The 18,799-nt window shown below is 35.9% G+C and overlaps 1 protein-coding gene across 2 annotated transcripts in view; it reads right to left on the bottom strand.

Moving 5' to 3' along the window:
• BTAF1 (B-TFIID TATA-box binding protein associated factor 1) overlaps positions 1-18,799 on the bottom strand; it is a 98,074-nt gene that overhangs the window by 52,360 nt on the left and 26,915 nt on the right. For both annotated transcript variants that reach the window (XM_068548204.1, XM_068548203.1), the window contains exons 5-13: positions 13,716-13,879; positions 9,187-9,323; positions 6,791-6,920; positions 6,446-6,514; positions 5,256-5,345; positions 4,461-4,556; positions 4,185-4,361; positions 3,003-3,143; positions 2,055-2,179 (exon numbers count right to left, since the gene is read on the bottom strand). In XM_068548204.1, the coding sequence (XP_068404305.1) occupies positions 2,055-2,179; positions 3,003-3,143; positions 4,185-4,361; positions 4,461-4,556; positions 5,256-5,345; positions 6,446-6,514; positions 6,791-6,920; positions 9,187-9,323; positions 13,716-13,879 (1,129 nt within the window). The remainder of the gene's footprint in view (positions 1-2,054; positions 2,180-3,002; positions 3,144-4,184; positions 4,362-4,460; positions 4,557-5,255; positions 5,346-6,445; positions 6,515-6,790; positions 6,921-9,186; positions 9,324-13,715; positions 13,880-18,799) is intronic.

Below are 18,799 nucleotides of genomic sequence, written 5' to 3'. Positions count from 1 at the left end.
TTACAACCCCCTTTGGGGCCAACTGTATCACATATCAAAAGAAACAAGAGATGGTATGGTAGTAGATTTGAAATTTGTTATCCTGATCTAGCATTACTAAGTTAGGAAAATTCAAATTATCTTCCTTCTCACAGATTAGATTTTAAATGGGAAAGCAAGCAAAGCCACGTGTAGGCTAACAACTTGGACCATAAGATTCCTGTCACATCCGTGAGTCATTTATAAAAGTTACCTCAAATTAGGAAATTATTTATAACTAGCACTTGAAATATATACCTCTGTAGAAAAAGAAATGAGGAAAAAAGAATATGTCAGTGTAACTATTTATCTCTGTTCTTTTGGTTCCTCTCAGGAGGTCCATCTTTTAATGCTATTTTCATTACTTGCAGGTTTGTATGAACATCACTTCTTACATTTATTTACACATTTAGTAAATTTACTTATAAAATTATAACTTAAAACACATGCACACACGGACATAAAACAGAGTCAAATACGTATTATAAAAGCATTATAACAGGTCTTGTTAATAGTGTAACTGTTCATGCTCCAAATACATGCTGCATTTCTTCTTACATAAGCTGGAAAGTATCTGCCAAATATCACAACATATGAAGCAAATTTTCTAAGGCAATTTTGAAAAAAAAAAGATCAAAAACTACATTATTTCACATTGAATTAACAGAATTTTTGCTACATTCTTTCATTTTTTTTTTACATTATCTAGCTTTCCAGACACTGTCCACTTGATTATTTTTTTTTAAAGTCCAGAGTCTTTATTTAGGGCAGGTGCCAACAAACTAAGGCTCACAGTTCAAATCCACTCTACTTGGTTTTTTAAAATAAAGTTTTGGATCACAGGCATATTCATTCCTTTATGTATTATCTATGACTGCTTTTGTGCTACAATGGCAGAGTTGAGTAGTTTTGACAGAGATCCTATGGCCCACAAAGCCAAAACATCACTATCTGGGCAGAAAAAGTTTGCCAACCCCTGATATAGAGTAATTAAGAACTCTTGCATTTTGCAGCTTGAGAAGGGCTTTCATATAGATTAACTGATTTAATCCCTATACCAATGAAACCATCGGAAAATTAGGAAACGCCATATAGGCACTACCACTTCAATTTTTTTCTTCATTTTATAGGCACTTATTTTGCTACTCCAATTTGTGAGCTGTCCTACTAGCCTAAATTTAACATTGAAGGACTACCAGCAGGTCAGTATTATTTGAAACATTTTTCACACATCGATGATTTTCATTGGAAATAGACTCACTCACAGAACCAGAAATCATTTATGATCATAATCACATAAACATTCATTGAACACTCTCACTAGGCTAAGAAGAATAATTAATTTTCTCATCTGTGATTTTTTTTTTAAGTTGCATATGATTTTCTTCTTCTCTGTCTCCAAGGATACTATTAATAGAAAATAATATTCAGGAGCCAGTCTAAAAGGTAGGGAATACATTAATTAGCTGAGCTTCATTTCAAGTATCAGGATAGGAAAATAAACAACACTTTAAATTTTTGGTTTATGTTTTGGCTTCACCCAGACTCTGCCTTTGGACATTATATTACATTATTATGTATTCCCTTCCTGATGACTGATTATTGAAATAAAGAACAAGAGTTGAAGTGAACATCACAAAGAAAAAGTTTACAGAGTAGTAAGTTTTGGAAAAAGTACAACTGATGTTCAGCGATAATTCTATTAACTAAATGTCACAAAGGCTAAAATTCCATAGTCTGGGGCTAGAGGTGAAAATAACATGTAATAATTGTATTTCTAAAGTTAACTATTACAGGATGAACAAATCGAAGAATTATATAGATCAACTAACCCAAGAATATGACCTCTCTAAGTTCCTGCCCCAAAAGAGCTGGTGGCTAGACAGTCAAGAAGAAAAGTCCTCCTGGAAATAACTGTCTTTGGCATCCCCAACTTACAGTACTGTTCTAAAAGGTGCTAGACTATTTTTAGGCTTAATTATCTGGAAATGTATGTAAACACTTTTTACTTTTCTCCACTGAATAGAAATAATTACCTGCACTGTTGAACCTGAGGATAAGTTAACAAGGATGAAAGAAGAGTCATAATACTATTTGTTGAAGCTGTTAGATCATCTAGTTCCAGAAGAGCATCCCATAATGTATTTATAATCAAGGGTACCTGTAAGATTAGTTATCAAGAAAACAGTTGTTAATTTTGCAAGAAATATTCACGAGCCATGCCAAATTGTATCTCAGGAGTCACTACTGATTCAACAACATATACAATCCCAATGACCTTGGATAATGCCAGTTTTGAGCAAAGTTAAGAAGCCTTTAACAATTCTCTACCCCTCTTTTTAATGCCACTCAACTCTACTTTGGCACTGCCCTTTCTAATGAGGCTCATAATTGGATGGAGAATTCAGGAAATAAGATATCCAATACTCTATTTTATGTAAAAAACTAAACTTTGAAACCAATACAGTGTAGACACACATGTCAGGACTCTCTGAGTAAAGTAATTTTAATATATTTAATACATTCCTAATCATCATGAAAGGACAAATTTAGTTTCTGAGCTTTCAAAGTACTGCTTGCCGCACTCCCAGATACATGTGTTCCAGTTTTGATAACACAAAGGGAAGTCAGATAGATCTTAAAAGAGGCATTTCAAAGATGAAACCAGATTAAAAAACCAAAAGCCAAAACCAAAATCAAAACAAACAAAAATCTCATATGCCTAAAAACCGGGAATGAAATGAAGAAGGGATGGTTGCTTCCTTCTCAAGGAAGTTCCCTACATATTCTGTACATGAAAGGGAAAGATAAATAGACACAGTTCACTCTTCCCAAGGATAATATATAATCGAGATCCCATGCATCAGAGGGTTATTTGTCATAAGAAAAATGGAGAATGGCGAAAAAAGTCTCAATGTTTTTCCTAACATGCTACACCTCAAATGTAAACAGGCTCTACGTGAAGAAAATGCAAAAATATTTACTTTTTGTGTCTGAAGATACACAAGACTTTCTACCACAGGTACTAACGATGCTGCAGCAACAGCTCTCACATCATCATCAAGATCCTGGAGTCCTTCAATTATTCTAGTTAAAACTTTAGGCAATAAAGTATTAATTACATCCTGTAAAAGAGTACGTAAAAATAGATTAATTTTCTATAGTACAATTATTGTGCTTAAACATCTTTTATTAAATTTACATATGGAAGCACAAATTCCAATACTTATTTATTTAAAAAGAGTCATGTAAATGGAAACAAAAAATAACATCAACAGATGCCTATGTAACTAATCTCATTTCAAAAAGAACACAACAGTATCAAGTACTTCATTATTCATTGTGACTTGAAACATCAGAACATGTTTTCAAGGCAGGACTATGAATTCCCAGTGTGAATACACACACATACACACTCCTGTGCTAGAACCTTAACTTCTATTTCTCATTCAACACCACTGACAACCAAAGGGAATATGAGAGAAGAGGGAAAAGAAAGCCATCTCTTCCTGCTTCTCATTACTCCAAACTACCCTCTTTTCAATCGCCCCAATAAAGGCAGCTCCCAGAGGCTACTCCTGTGATCATACACTAGGAAACTCGCTGAGAACTGGTCTTGCTATGAAATAGAAACAGGTTTCCAAGCCTATCTTTTAATTTGTATTTAAATTCTTATTAGCATCACCTATCTCTATGATACTACCTCAACAAGGCAAATCTTGAAGGACTGGCTTACCTGTAACACTAAGAATCTAGGGCCAATTCATTTAATTAATGAAAATAAACTAAGAGGGGGAAAAAACTCTCCCATACATGCTTCAAAAACTGAAGTGTGGGGCTTCCCTGGTGGCGCAGTGGTTGAGAGTCTGCCTGCCAATGCAGGGGAGACGGGCTCGAGCCCTGGTCTGGGAAGATCCCACATGCCGCGGAGCAACTAGGCCCGTGAGCCACAACTACTGAGCCTGCGCGTCTGGAGCCTGTGCTCCGCAACAAGAGAGGCCGCGATAGTGAGAGGCCCGCGCACCGCGATGAAGAGTGGCCCCCGCTTGCCACAACTAGAGAAAGCCCTCGCACAGAAACGAAGACCCAACACAGCCAGAAATGAATAAATAAATAAATAAATTTATTAAAAAAAAAACAAAAAAACAAAAAACTGAAGTGTTTACCTGACGAACTGCCAAAGCATACTTTATTCCTAGCAGACCACCATGTCTAACTTCCCACTGTTCTTGTGTAAGTAATTTAAGCAGCACGTCCACAGTCTTATGAACTCCTGTTTCATTCATGTGTTTTAACACCACACCTAACGTCTGAGCACAAGTTTCACGAACTGGTGCCACAACCTACAAATGAAAAAGTAAGGTAACTCACATTTGCAAAAAAACATATTTTGTAAGAATCTGAAATTTGATTGGGTAAAGCCTCCCTTAGGCGATACTTACTTCATCAGAAACAAAGTCTCCAAATCTGTCTAATGCAAACACACAAAGGAGTCTAATAGCCAAGTCTTCTAACCACTCTTGATGCTGTTGAATCATCTGTTAAAATGATCACTTTTTAATAACGTATTAAAACATATTAAGGGAAACATATTAGGCCCAAAAACTAAAACTAAACTATTATAGTACAGTAAACTGAAACAAAATGCTGGGACAGATTATTTTAGCTGTAGGAACAATAACCAAAATATGGAATAGTCCCAATTACTATCTTTAATATTAACCACATCCTCTTCGATGACTATTAGATATACTGTACCAAAATCTTTAAAATTCATGAATTCTATTATTTTACTTGCACTCCAAGAGAAATTAAGAAACCACTTAAGGCTGCTCTGACATTAACTATATCTATCACGTATCTATTATCTAGCCTATTACCAGTGTCTCCATTTTAACACCAATCATATTGCTTACTGACCTTTAAACTATCCTTTCATTCATCTTACTCTACATTCGAATCCCTTATATCCTGCTCAAATACTAGTGCTTCTACATATTTTTCCACTCAATATTTCCAGACATATCTTTCCCTTGAACTCATTCTTCCTGTCTATAAATAATATAAATAAACCTCTTCCTAACCTTTTTATCTTTTTCCTTATATTCAACCTTTCCATGTTTCTTATTATTTACCTCTCATTTCTACTTCATGGCTCTGTTACTTCCCTGTCTTGGAAAAAGAGGCCACCTATTGAAACTTGGTGATAATTACTGGTTTACTACACTTACACTTACCTCTTCTAAAGTGCTGTCTCCCATTTTACCACCACTTTTCCCATGAGCTTTAAGGATTTCCCTAAGTCCAGTGCCTGCACCATGTCGAACCTAAAAAGAACCAAGATGCAAATATCAGAGGTTAAATGCTTAAGAAACAGTGTTTACCTTTGCTTCAATATGAAAAAGGGATATTAGATTTTTAAGAAATTGGAACAAACTAAGCAGTACTTCACAAGAATGTGTTTTTCTTCTATTGTCCACGAAGAATTACATATATTTATTTCACAATTTTGATTATGTGGAATTTTTTTAAAAATCAAGGCAAGAAAACAGCTATTCTAAATTCCTTCTGAGATATTAACCCACCTGGCTGTCACTCCTCTAACCTCTACTTGCATTCAGCATCATCCACAGGAAAGGAGAGAAAAGCATCATATAATGTTCTTTATAGCCCAAACACCAATATTTTAGAAATAAATACATCAATACTAAGTTCCAAAGCTACCAGTGTTAAGCATCAAAGGAAGACAATTCAAATAAAATGTCTCATGACTAATACTTTACTGTAGCCCTGTAGCCTTCTGCAGTGTCATCTGGAAGGGAGGAAACGTGCCACTGACACTGCATCCACTTATTCAAGACCCCATTTGAGTTAAGACTTGAATAGCTTTAAATAGAAGTACATCAAGGAAAAGAAAGAGTGCTGAAGGGTATTCCAAAACAGTGTTTTAAAATTACTCAGAGGCCAAATGAAGTGAAACAGAATCGTTTGAGACTACCAACCCTCAATTTCAACCAGAGGAACTTCACGTTCATCTCTTTTACATGAGACCTGTTCAAGATTTTCTTTGAAGAAATATTTCTGAGGTTAAGCTACTGCTTGGAAACTACTGGTCTTAATCATAACTGTCCACTTCCAGATGAAATTTTTACTGTCTGGAAGATATGCAACTCTTTACATACTAGCTAAAAGAATGAAAAGAAATGAACAATTCACTAAAGAAATATGTCAAAAGGGGTATGAAAGGTGAAAATCAGTCTAAAGTTTTCTATTTAAGAGGCGAGTGATATGAAGAGCCCTGACCAGTGGTTCTGAGAAGGATACAGGGCAAGAACAGGAACTCTGACAAAACAGATTGTGCTTGACATGGTTCCTATCATTAGCCAAGAAAATAGAGCTGAGAGAAACTGTAATGAAGAAATCCTACCTCCCAGGAGGGATTAAAAAGGTCATTGCAAAGTTCTTCGCAAAAGCTTTCCAAAGGCCATTCATTTGTCTGAATAAGAAAAACAGAATTACTACTAATTTAAAAGATCTATCTTATGCTAATAATTTAAGTAATAAGGTGTATTTATTTGTAGGACTAATAATAATAGTCAGGCTTTTAAATTTTTAAATAATTAACAATTTTTACTAATGAAGTAAAGATACTTAGATTTTTAATAATAAAAGTTCTCTCAAGTGACAGATTATTATACACCATCTACTAACACATTAGTATGAAAAAATTATAAATAATTTCAAAGGACACTTTAGGGCATTTCAATAGTACCTCTTCAATTAAGGGAGAACTGTCTGGAATATTATCAATCAGGACTTTGGAATCATTTGCAGACTGATTAATAACAACATTGGCTATTTTTCGTCTCTTTTCTTCTGGTTCCCCATCAGTGCTATCATTGCTAAAAAAAAAAAAAAAGTCACCATTTAAAAAAAGTGAATAAAGGATAATGTTAACCACAATGAATGTAAGAGAATCCATCATTTGAACAAATGTTTTGCCACTTTCTGCTTATATGGTTTACTTACAATTTCATGTATCAAATAACTAAGATTAACTGCTTAAAAATGTTTGAGCAAACTTTATCCTACTACTCTTACTGATAAATGTAAAACAGGTCAAAGACGTCTTACTTTCAGACTGGATCTCAAATTTAACAATGTCTTCTTTTTTCCCCTTCTCTCTACAACCAGCTCCTCTCCTTTTTATTTTAAACTCTTTTGGCCTAACAACCTAAATCTGGCCCAGCATAACTTTTTTTCTTTAGGCTTTTGTACCCTGAAAAAAACTAATATACTGAGCAACACACTATAATCTTACTAGTTCTTGAAAAATATAGAGATAAGACTATTGGAAGATGAAAAATGTGTGCAGAAAATTTGAGGAAAATTTTATGACTAAAAGAACAAAAACAGAGGTTAGACTAATAACAAAATATTACAAAGGAGAAGACAAGTAACTGCTTTATTGAATTATTAACAGAAAGAAAGAATTAGCATTGTTAAGGTATATACAGCATTATTTTCTATAGATATCCACCCAGCCCCACCTTCCACCTTAATAGTGTAATCTTGGCCAACCATTTTTTCTGTAAGGTGATGAAAGAAATCGGAGACTATTATTATTCTCCTAATACTTTCTAATTCAATCTAGTCACACTGGTTGGTCATTTTACTGTCTTTGAACTTGTTAAGCATGTTTCTACTCCCAGGCTTTTGTCCTTGCTATTCCCTCTATTTGGAATGTCTTTTTAGGATATTCACAGGGCTGGCTAGCATCCTCACTTCTTTCATATCTTTACTGAAAAGTAACCTCTGTGAATCTCTCCCTGACCATCCTATCTAAACTTTAAAACTCCCTCCCCACAAAACATTTCACTTGTTCGTTCCTTGCTTTACCTCTTTTTTCTTTCTTAACCCTTACCATTAATATAATTATTTATCTTATTCCTCATCTATCTTTCCCTCTAGAATGTAAGCTCCACGAAGACAGGAGTTCTTACCTATTTTATTCACTACTGTATCATGAGGGCCTAGAACAGTATCTGGCACATAAAAAGTATTTAATAAATATCTGTAATGAATGAGTCATGGGCTCTGAAAAATAAGGTCTATTATTTCCAATATTCAGATATTTGGGTAAAAGTCTTAAATGAACAGAAGTCAGTAAAAACACTTACTAGGTTACTACACAATCCTAATGAGCTGTTAACTTAAAAAAAAAACCTGTAGTTAAACAAGATCAATAAAGATTTTATACTTAAAAAAACAACTCCAAGTAAAAATTTATACCAAGTAGATGTTTATTGTTTACCCCACCATATGCCTAGCTTTTAAATAAATGCTGTAAACACTTAGCTTTACATGAATGGAAAGAACAACAAAAAGTTCTGTTATCTGCAACAAAACCTTATTTTCATAGGCTCTCATGTGTTTATGAATGCACCATTTCCTCAAACATTTCTTGGACACCACTAAAGATTCTGATTTAAGAGTTAAGTGGGGCCCAAGAAACTACATTTTAACAAGATTCTCAAAGTGTTTATGAAGGGAGTTGTTTTGAACCACTCCTTGAGAAATGCTGCTCCAAGCCACGCAGATATCATTCTTATGAACTCATTAAGAAAGTGAGGACAGTGATTTTATCCACAGAGTTCTTTCCTACAACAGGATTAGGTAAACAAGCCTGGATTATTACCCACTATTTGGCTTAGCCCCCAGCCAAGAGAACAGGTGATATAATACCCAGTTTATAAATGTAGTATTCTTAACTTGTAGTCCTCAGGCCATTTCTCTGACTTCATTCTCTACTACTCTTACCAGTCATACAGCCTTTCTTTCTGTTTCTTGAATATTCCATGATTAAGGCATTTACACTTGCTCCTGCTACCTGGAATGCACTCCCCTTGGAAGATCTTCAATCCTCATTCAGGGCTCATAATTATTAAGAAAAAAAATGTAGAAAAAACAATGTGCATATGTGGATTTTTCTGGGAAAGTTGTCCTAGTCCCTAATAATAGTAAATACTCTCTGACAATTGAGCAAGACAATCCAAATGGTACTCCACAGCCAAAGACAATGTCATCAAAATGTTTTTAGAAATCAAGCAGACCCAGATTTAAGCTAACCAACATTACTGTTTTAAACAGGCAGAAAAAGATTATTACCTCTTCTCATTAGTTTCCACTGCATCCCTGGATCTCTGTTTTGCAAATAACTTGGCCATTCTTTTAGCTTTGTTCTTTTGTCTATTGCTCATTCCTGTTCGAAACTCTGAGTCAATCAATTCAGCTGCCTGGAGAGTCTAAAAGAATAAAAGAATGCTGAATTTGAACTTCTGAAGTTAGAATATATACCCATAGTCTCAGCCTCAGAAGAGGCCTAAAGTCTATAAATTTCACTATATACAAACTGATTACATTCTTCTTTGACAGCTTCATTCTGTTCTGTTGTATGGCTGTACCATAATTTCACTCTCTTCTTCCTTCTCCCCTATTCTTTCAATTGCCAGGAAATGCTCATTTGTCACAGATAAGGCAAAAATGTATGATCCTGACCCCAGTGAGGGCTTTGAAGAGGTGAGACTTCAAAATAACCATCTAGGACTTCCCTGGTGGCATAGTGGTTAAGAATCCGCCTGCCAATGCAGGGGACATGGGTTTGATCCCGGGTCCGGGAAGATCCCACATGCCCACGGGGCAACTAAGCACGTGAGACAAAACTACTGAAGCCCACGTGCATAGAGCCCATGATCCGCAACAAGAGAAGCACCGCAATGAGAAGCCCACGCACCGCAACGAAGAGTAGCCCCCGCTCGCCACAGCTAGAGAAAGCCCGCACACAGCAACGAAGACCCAACGCAGGCAAAAACAAAAAAAAACCATACTACCATCCAAAAGTTATAAGAATAAAGAATGTCAATTTTTAAACAATGATAATCATCTCCTACTGAAAAAAATAAAAATAACTATAGCCATATAGTTGTAGTAACTGGGCCAGTGTCCTATAGTTAACTTAGCCTGTATGTTTTTTCCCTCTTAATCACTCACTACATACTGTTTTTGCTCTCTTTTGCATTCATGGGAGACATTATTAAGGATGTGAACAAAAATGCTTTGAGCGCAGGCCTAAAAATCCTTTCTGCCCTTAACTGATTAAGATTCAATTGAAATTTACACTTCTTCAACCAATTAGGCTCATTGGTGTGGGTGCCCTGCTACAGACTTGGTCCAGCGACCACTGGCACATACACAAGGCAATGGAGCAGTGATGACCCTATGGCAACAACTAACCTCAGTAACTCTTCCCAAAGGTCCGCGACATCTAAAGCAACCAAACTTGGATCCTGCAAACCTCAAATTTGCTGCTGCCATCCCATATCCAACTATTCTGTCTATAGCCCATTTTCTCTAAGACACCTACCCATTCATTTCCCTACACCATGTCAAAATACCACACTGTGATCACATTACATTTTTGTTTTCCTTTATTTTATTCTATTGTCTTCCTTATTTTTAAAAATTTTATTTATTTATTTATTTATTCATTTATTTTTGGCTGCATTGGGTCTTTGTTTCTGCATGCAGGCTTTCTCTAGCTGTGGTGAGTGGGGGCTACTCTTCGTTGCAGTGCATGGGCTTCTTCTCATTGCAGTGGCTTCTCTTGTTGCAGAGCACGGGCTCTAGGTGCATGGGCTTCAGTAGCTGTGGCACATGGGCTCAGTAGTTGTGGCTCACGGGCTCTAGAACACAGGCTCAGTAGTTGTGGCACACGGGCTTAGCTGCTCCGTAGCATGTGGGATCTTCCCGGACCAGAGCTCGAACCCGTGTCCCCTGCATGGGCAGGCGAATTCCTAACCATTGCGCCACCAGAGAAGTCCTGTCTTCTTTATTATTTATTTACATCTTATGCGTCCCTTTGTACCCCATTTCTTTCTATTCCTTCCTGGTTGTTATTATATTTTCTGCCTCTGTACTCCTCTCCTTTTTCCCTCCAGAATCTGCCTTTTTTTCCCCCTTGTCTGCAAAAGTTCCATCATCATCACATACCCCTCAATGCCAAAAAATTTAGTTTACAAATTCTAATGGTTTAGAGGGCAACTGGTATAAAGGCAAATAGACCCTTTCTCCTCTTAAGCAAAGGGAAAGGCCAAGGGAATGAGAAGATACAGGTTTCATGTAAAGCAGGAATTCTTAATGGGACCCACAGATCCCTAAAAGGATATTGCAGGGGCAGGAGGAAAGAACACTAAACACCCTGAAAGGTAATATCTCACATGTATGTGAATTTTTCTGAGGAGAGAGCCACAGCTTTTACTGGAGCTTAAAAAGAGTCTATGGTACAATGCTTGGTGTCAGTCTACTTATCTCTTGTAAAAATAAAATACAGTGTGTGTGTGTGGAAAAAAAAAAAAAAAAAGAATCCCTGAGAAACCAAATGATTGACAAGGAGGTTATTAAGTGGCTGTATCAAAAGCTACTTCAACTGTATAGACCTCTATGCTCTGCCTTCCCTTTTCTTACTAAGGATGAATCATCCGTGCTCTTACTGAAGGTCAACTCCACCACTTATGCTTTAGATCCCACCCCTTCACTTGCTCAAGGATATGGTTCCTGCAATTTTTCTCTTGAATCAGGAATCTTCCCTTCACTATTGGATCCCTCCCCATCGGCATTCAAACAAACAGTAGTGTCTCCCTTCTTTAAAACAAAACTTCTAGACCTCACAATGTTTTGGGCTCACACATCTCTATCCAGCTACCATGCCATTTCTCTGCTCTCGTTTACAGTAAAAAAAAAAAAACCCAAAAAACTCAAAAGTTGTTTATTCCTGTTATGTCCACTTCCTCTCTTCCCATTTGCTACTGAACCCACTCTAGTCAGGCTTTTGTACCCTACAGTAACAGCTCTCATCAAGTTCACCAATGTCCTCCATGTTCTTAAATCCAGGCAGCCGTTCTCAGTCCTCATTTTATCCATCCTCTCAGTAGCATTTGACACAATTGTTCACTCCCTCCTTCTTGAAACCCTTTCTTCATTTGGTTTTTGACATAAGAATCTCTCCTGCTTCTCATCCTATCTCACTGGCCTCTTCTCAGGCACCTTTGCTACTCTTTTTTTTTTTTCAATTGTAGCTTTATTTACCGATCTACACACAGAACAACTTTGATGGGCTACACCGCGCGGCTTGTGGGATCTTAGTTCCCTGACCAGGGATTGAACCCATGCCCTCGGCAGTGAAAGCGGGGAGTCCTAACCACTGGACCACCAAGGAATTCCCACCTTTGCCTTTCTTCCTCAACTCAGTCCAGTTTGGTCTCTGTGGGATTTTATCAAGAACGTCTCACCTGAGTGTTCTTTGGTCATATATGGTCTTTTTATTTACTTCTCCTGGGAAGCTAATCTCCGTCATGTGTGAGTTTATTAAATTAAATCTAAGGGCAGAAATTTTGTTACTTAATTTCCAAGTCTAATAATCACCTCCATTTAACGTAACTAAGAAATTCCCCCACAACTAATCCATCTAAGATTTTAGTCATAATGTATACTCATGGCCTTAGTCTGACTAATCTAAGCTCTACTCTATATACCCTCAAATGCCGAAAGATAACACTGAAAGAACGCCTGCTTAAGAAGCAAGTAGTCCTGGTTTCTGGTTCTAGCACTTATTAGTTATGCATCTGGTTAAGATACTTAATCTTTCTGAATCTCCGTTTCCACATCTTGTAAATGTGGATCATAATTGCTACAGTGCCGTTGTGAAGGTTTAATAAGACAACAAATGAGAAACCTTGGTGTCTTGGTGATTAGTATTAACACCCATCCAATTGCATTAGCCAGAATAGTTTCCATTTTTTCATTGTCATGAGAACTGCTGAGATGAAGACCCTTATATGCATTTATATATGGTAAATATATACCTATATGAACATTCTTTTTTTGGCTCTTATTTCAAAGTGTCTAATATTAAAAAAAAGAGATGGTAACATTCAAAAAAAAAAAAAAAAAAAAAAAGAAGCATACAGGCATCCATTGGGAATTGGAAAAATAGAGGAACAGGAAAAATACAGAGCAAAATTATGGTACAGCCATATAAACAGCATGAAGCTGTCAAAAAAGAATGTGCTCAATCTGTATATACTGATATATGAAGCCATATGAAGTGAGAAAAGGTGGACATGGCTTAAAAGAACTTACGTATACAGAGAAAATTTCAGGAAAAATGCACAAATAACTTAAAAAGGGTTGCTTCCTAGTGTGCCTTTTTGCATTGTTTGAAAGTTTTCACCATGTTTGTTACTTTCTCAAATAAAAGAATCATAGTTGTAAAGATTTCTAGTATCATCATATCTGACTATGATAGCCCTTACTATCTCCCACACTCGGAAATATTTTTCTTCATTGAAGAACAAAGAAAGAGCAATTGATGCAACTAGGATTTTTCAATACCAGTGTCTCCTAAAAGATGCACCATACCTTTTATCTAATAGTCCAATGTCTATGAGGTAGGTGGCAACTTCTGTCTCCTTAGAATCTATCGCTAGAAATCCAATTTATGAAGACACTAAATTATGGTGACACTAAGCAACAATGAGCAGAATTTAAAAATGCATTTTCTAAAATTCCAATTGCATAGCAAAATATAACAAACCCCCTGTATTATTACTTGCAATCAACCAACCAGAGGTTTTACCTACAGGTTGTTTGTTCACAAGGGCTGCTGACGTTGGGGTATAATCCAAATCTTCATCATTAAAGAGTTCTTCAGTGCTCATTCCAATAGCTTCTCCCATATTAAGGCCAAGTTTCTTCTGTAATAGTTTTCGTTGGCGTGCTATCCTCTCTTTAGGATCCACTTCACCTTTAAACAAAGAGGAAATACATTTTCTTCAAATCAGTTAAGCAGTTTTCTAATACGTGAAGATCAGACTCGATTAAAATTTAAAAAAAAATTTAACCATTAGAATACTTCTCTTGATAATAAAACGAACCACACTCACAATCTCTGAAGATGTCATAAACTTTATTACCTAATAGAGTAAATATTTTACTGGATCTTGGAAAACAGTGTTCTAGCTAACAAAACACTCTAGCTAACAAAAATTCACTGAGATTACCCCATTGCCCTACTGTCAATTATCAAGTATATATAAAATGAGATCTATTCCTATGAAAATAAACCAATCTTATTATTTTATAGCTAATCTCGTATATTCTCTGAGAGCTCTAACCAGGCTTTAAAAAAGAAAAATCTAGATTTTATTTTACAGAAAAAGATCTCAACAAATACATGCTTATTCCAAGTGTGGCCTTTATGTATTCTGAGATGACACAGTCCTGACAGCCCAAATAACAAAGACAAAGGCATAAAAGTAGATTTTGAATGTCCCAAGAAAAATCCCTCAATATTTCAGTGGAAAATAGATCAAAAGGTATTATTTTAAAAATAAAAATTTGGGCTTAAACTAGCTAAGCTGCAAGAGATGGTTCTATAATGATTAACTTCCAATAATAGCTGATTAAGTTCTTATTGGACTACCCCTCCACAGATAACAAATTCTAGCTAAAATATAATAAACAACCACCTGAGACACTGGAAAGAAATCAAAAGTAGGCATATACTTGGAGGAGTCATCAATACCTGGAAGAAGGACATGGCATTAGGTGAGTTTCCCATTTTTGAACGTTTTTAGCCTGAAGGTAGACCCAGTTTTTAGCCTGAAGGTAGACCCAGTCCGTGGTATGTAGGGCAGCCACGCCCTACATTTAAAAGTTGTGTAAAAACCCAGTCTGTCTGGCTTGCAGAATTAGAGGAGAGTCAGGGATCACTATAGCCACTGGAAAGTAGAGAGAAAAAACCCAGAAAGGAGAGAAAGCCCAAATTCTGTGAACTCAGCCGAATCTCTGGCTGACCTCTGAACTATGCATGCACAGGGCAGACTCCAAACATTCCAACTAAAGCTAAAAATTGAATTGGGATTTGAGTTGTTGCCCGGTACAAAGGAGACTGAGTTTGCAATTTGAGTTTCACCAAATTAAATGCTTATTAAAACAAGTAAGCAAAAACAACCAACTAAACCAAACAAATCAAAACACTCTTTGGAAGAATATAACAGAATCCAGCCTGCGGTATAAACATTTATAATGTGAGGAATACAATCCAAAATTAACTGACATACAAAGAACCAAGAAAATGTAACGCATTCCCAAAAGGAAGACAATTAATGGAGATCAACACTGAGATGACCCAGATGTTGGAATTAGAAGACAAGATTTTTTAAGCAGCTAATATAACAATGATAAATGTAAAGGAAGATATTGTCACAATGATGAAAAGATAGAATACCTCATTAGAGAAACAAACTATTAAAAAAAATAGAATCATACACTTGAAAAGGGTAAATTATAATAGTTTTATAAGTGAATTCAAAGATAAAGCTATACAAAGTTCCCTCATCTAAAGAACAGGGAGGGGGAAAAAAAGATTTAAAGAAACAAACAACTTGAATATAAAATTAAGAAAACAATTCTACTAACAATAAAATCAAAAGTAAAACTTAAAACTTATATTCTGAAAACTACAAAATACTGGTGAAAGAAATTAAAGATCTAAACTAATGGAAAAACATTCCATGTTCATGGATCATAATACCTCATAGTAAGACAGTAACACTTCTCAAATTGATATACTGATTCAAAACAATTCCTACCAAAATATCAGCTGGGGGCTTCCCTGGTGGCGCAGTGGTTGAGAATCTGCCTGCTAATGCAGGGGACACGGGTTCGAGCCCTGGTCTGGGAAGATCCCACATGCCGCGGAGTAACTAGGCCCATGAGCCACAACTACTGAGCCTGCGTGTCTGGGGCCTGTGCTCCGCAACAAGAGAGGCCGCGATAGTGAGAGGCCCGCGTACCGCGATGAAGAGTGGCCCCCGCTTGCCACAACTAGAGAAAGCCCTCGTACAGAAACGAAGACCCAACACAGCCAAAAAATAAAAATAAATTAATAATTAAAAAAAAGAAATAGCATTAAAAAAAAAAATCAGCTGGCTTTTTGCAGACACTGACAAACTGATCCTATAATTCATATAGAAATGCAAGAGACTGAGACTATCCAAAATAATCCTGAAAAAGAACAACAAAGTTGAAGGCTCATACTTCTTGATTTTATTGTTTTAGTTTTTAAATTTTTATTTATTTATTTAGTTAGTTAGTTTCTGCTTTATAACAAAGTGAATCAGCTATACATATACATATATCCCCATATCTCTTCCCTCTTGCATCTCCCTCCCTCCCATCCTCCTTCTTGATTTTAAAAATCACCAGAAAGCAATGGTGATCAAGACAATGAGGTACTGGCATAAAGAAAGACATCAACTGAATAGAATTGAGAGTCCAGAAATAAAACCATATGTCTACTGCCAACAGGTTTTCATGAAGGGTGCAAAGACAATTCAGTGGGGAAAGAAGAATCTTTTCAACAAATGGTGTTGAGACAACAGGATAGCCACATGTAAAGAATGATGTTGGATCCTTAACCTCACAACATACAAAAATGAACTCAAAACAGATCAAATACCTAAGAGTAAGAGTTAAAGCTATAAAACTCTTAGAGAAAACACAGGGGTAAATGACCTTAGATTTGGCAATAGCTTCTTACATATGACATCAAGAAGCTTGAGAAACAAAAGAAAAAGATAAATTGGACTTCATCAAAGTTAAAAACGTTTATGCTTCAAAGGTTACCATCAGGAAAGTGAAAAGATGCACAGAATGGGAGGAAATATTTGTAAATCACATATCAGATACGAGGTTTGTATAAAGAGTATATAAAGACCTCTTATATCTCATTAATAAAAGAACAAATATCCCACTTAAAAATGGGCAAAGGACCTGAATAGACAGGTCTCCAAAGAAGATACAGAAATGGTCAATAAACACATGAAAATATGTTCAACATCATTAGTCATCAGAAAAATGCAAATCAAAACTACAATGAGATATCACTTCACAGTCACTGGTATGGATATAGTCAAAGTCAGTTAATAACAAGTAAGCGTTGGCAAGGATGCGCAGAGATCGGAATCCTTGTATCCTGCTAGAGGAATGTGAAATGGTGAAGCCAGTTTGGAGAACAGTCTGGCAGTTCCTCGAATAGTAAAACATAGTTACCATATGACCCAGCAAGTCCACTCTTATGTATCTACATAGGAGAAATGAAAACATACACCCACACAAAAATCTGTACATGAACATTTATTGGCAGCATTATTCATAATAGCCAAAAAAGTGGAAACAACCCAAATGTCCTCAGCCTATGAATGAATAAACAAAATGTGATATTCATACAATGGAATGTTATTCAGCCAGAAAATAAAATAACTTCACACCTACCAATATGGCTACTACCAAAAAAGCCAGAAAATAACAAGCGTTGACAAGGTTATGTGGAGAAGATGGAAACCTCATAGATTGTTGATGGGAATGTAAAATGGAACAGCCACTATGGAACTGCCAGTATGGCAGTTCTAAAAAAAAAAATCAAAAACAGAATTACCATATGATCCTATAATTCCAATTCTTGGCATAAATCCAAAAGAACTGGAAGCAGGAATTCAAACAGATATTTGTACACCCACGTACATAGTAGCATTATTCACAATAAGCAAAAGGTAGAAGCAACCCAAGTGTCCACTGACGGATGCATGGATAAACAAAATGTGGTATAAACATACACTGGAATATTATTCAGCCTTAAAACAGAAGGAAATTCTGACACATACAACAACATAGATGAACATGAAAGATTATGTTAAGTGAAATAAGTCGGTCACAAAAGGACAAATATTTTATGATTCCATTTATATGAAGTACCTCAAGTAGTCAAATTCAGAGACAGAAAGTAAAACAGTGGTTGCCAGGGAGTGAGGGGAAAAAGGAATGGAATTGCTGTTTAATGGGTATAAAGTTTCGGTTTTGCAAGATGAAAAGAGTTCTGGAGATTGGCTGTACAACAGTATGAATGTACTTAATACTACTGAACTGTACAGTTAAAAATGATTAAGATGGTAAATTTTATGTTATCTATATTCTATCACAATTTAAAAACTGATACACCCTGTAACAGTAGTAACTACTACTTAGGAAAAAAAATGAAAACAGTACTAATATATATACTACAATATGGATAAACCTTGGGAATATTCTGCTAAGTAAAAAGAAGCCAGTCACAAAAGACTACATATTGTATGATTCAATTTATATGAAATGTCCATAGTAGGCAAATCTATAGCTACAGGAAGTAAATTAATGGTCCTTAGGGCTGAGAAGAGAAGGGAAGGATGTAGGGGGATAGGAAGGTGGTTGCTAAAGGATACAGGGTTTCTTCTTGAGACAATGTTCTAAAATTAACTACACACAATTGTGAATATACTAAAACCTACTGAATTGGACACTTTTAAAGTGGGGATTTCTATCGTATGTGAATTATATCTCTCTAAAGCTACATTAAAAAAAAAAAAAATTTAAGGCTACTCTACCCAGATGGAAAAACACTAGGCATCCAAAATGAAGGCTGCTGGATCATAAGTTCAGTACACTTACAAAGAGCCTAAAATTGGTCCTCTCATTCCAGGGAAAGTTCTACTGGGGAAAATAACCAACTGCAAAGGAAACTCAGACTGGCACCTATGCAAATCATATATGTGTCATTTATAAATATGTAGAGACCAACACAGATGAGCAGATATTTAAAGAAAACCTAATTAGAGGGTTTTAATGA

The sequence above is a fragment of the Eschrichtius robustus genome, chromosome 7 (genome assembly GCF_028021215.1).
Source record: "Eschrichtius robustus isolate mEscRob2 chromosome 7, mEscRob2.pri, whole genome shotgun sequence".
Classification (NCBI taxonomy): Eukaryota; Metazoa; Chordata; class Mammalia; order Artiodactyla; family Eschrichtiidae; genus Eschrichtius; species Eschrichtius robustus.
The sequence above is the reverse complement of the archived record's forward strand: the minus strand, read 5'-3'. Positions and strand labels throughout refer to the sequence as shown.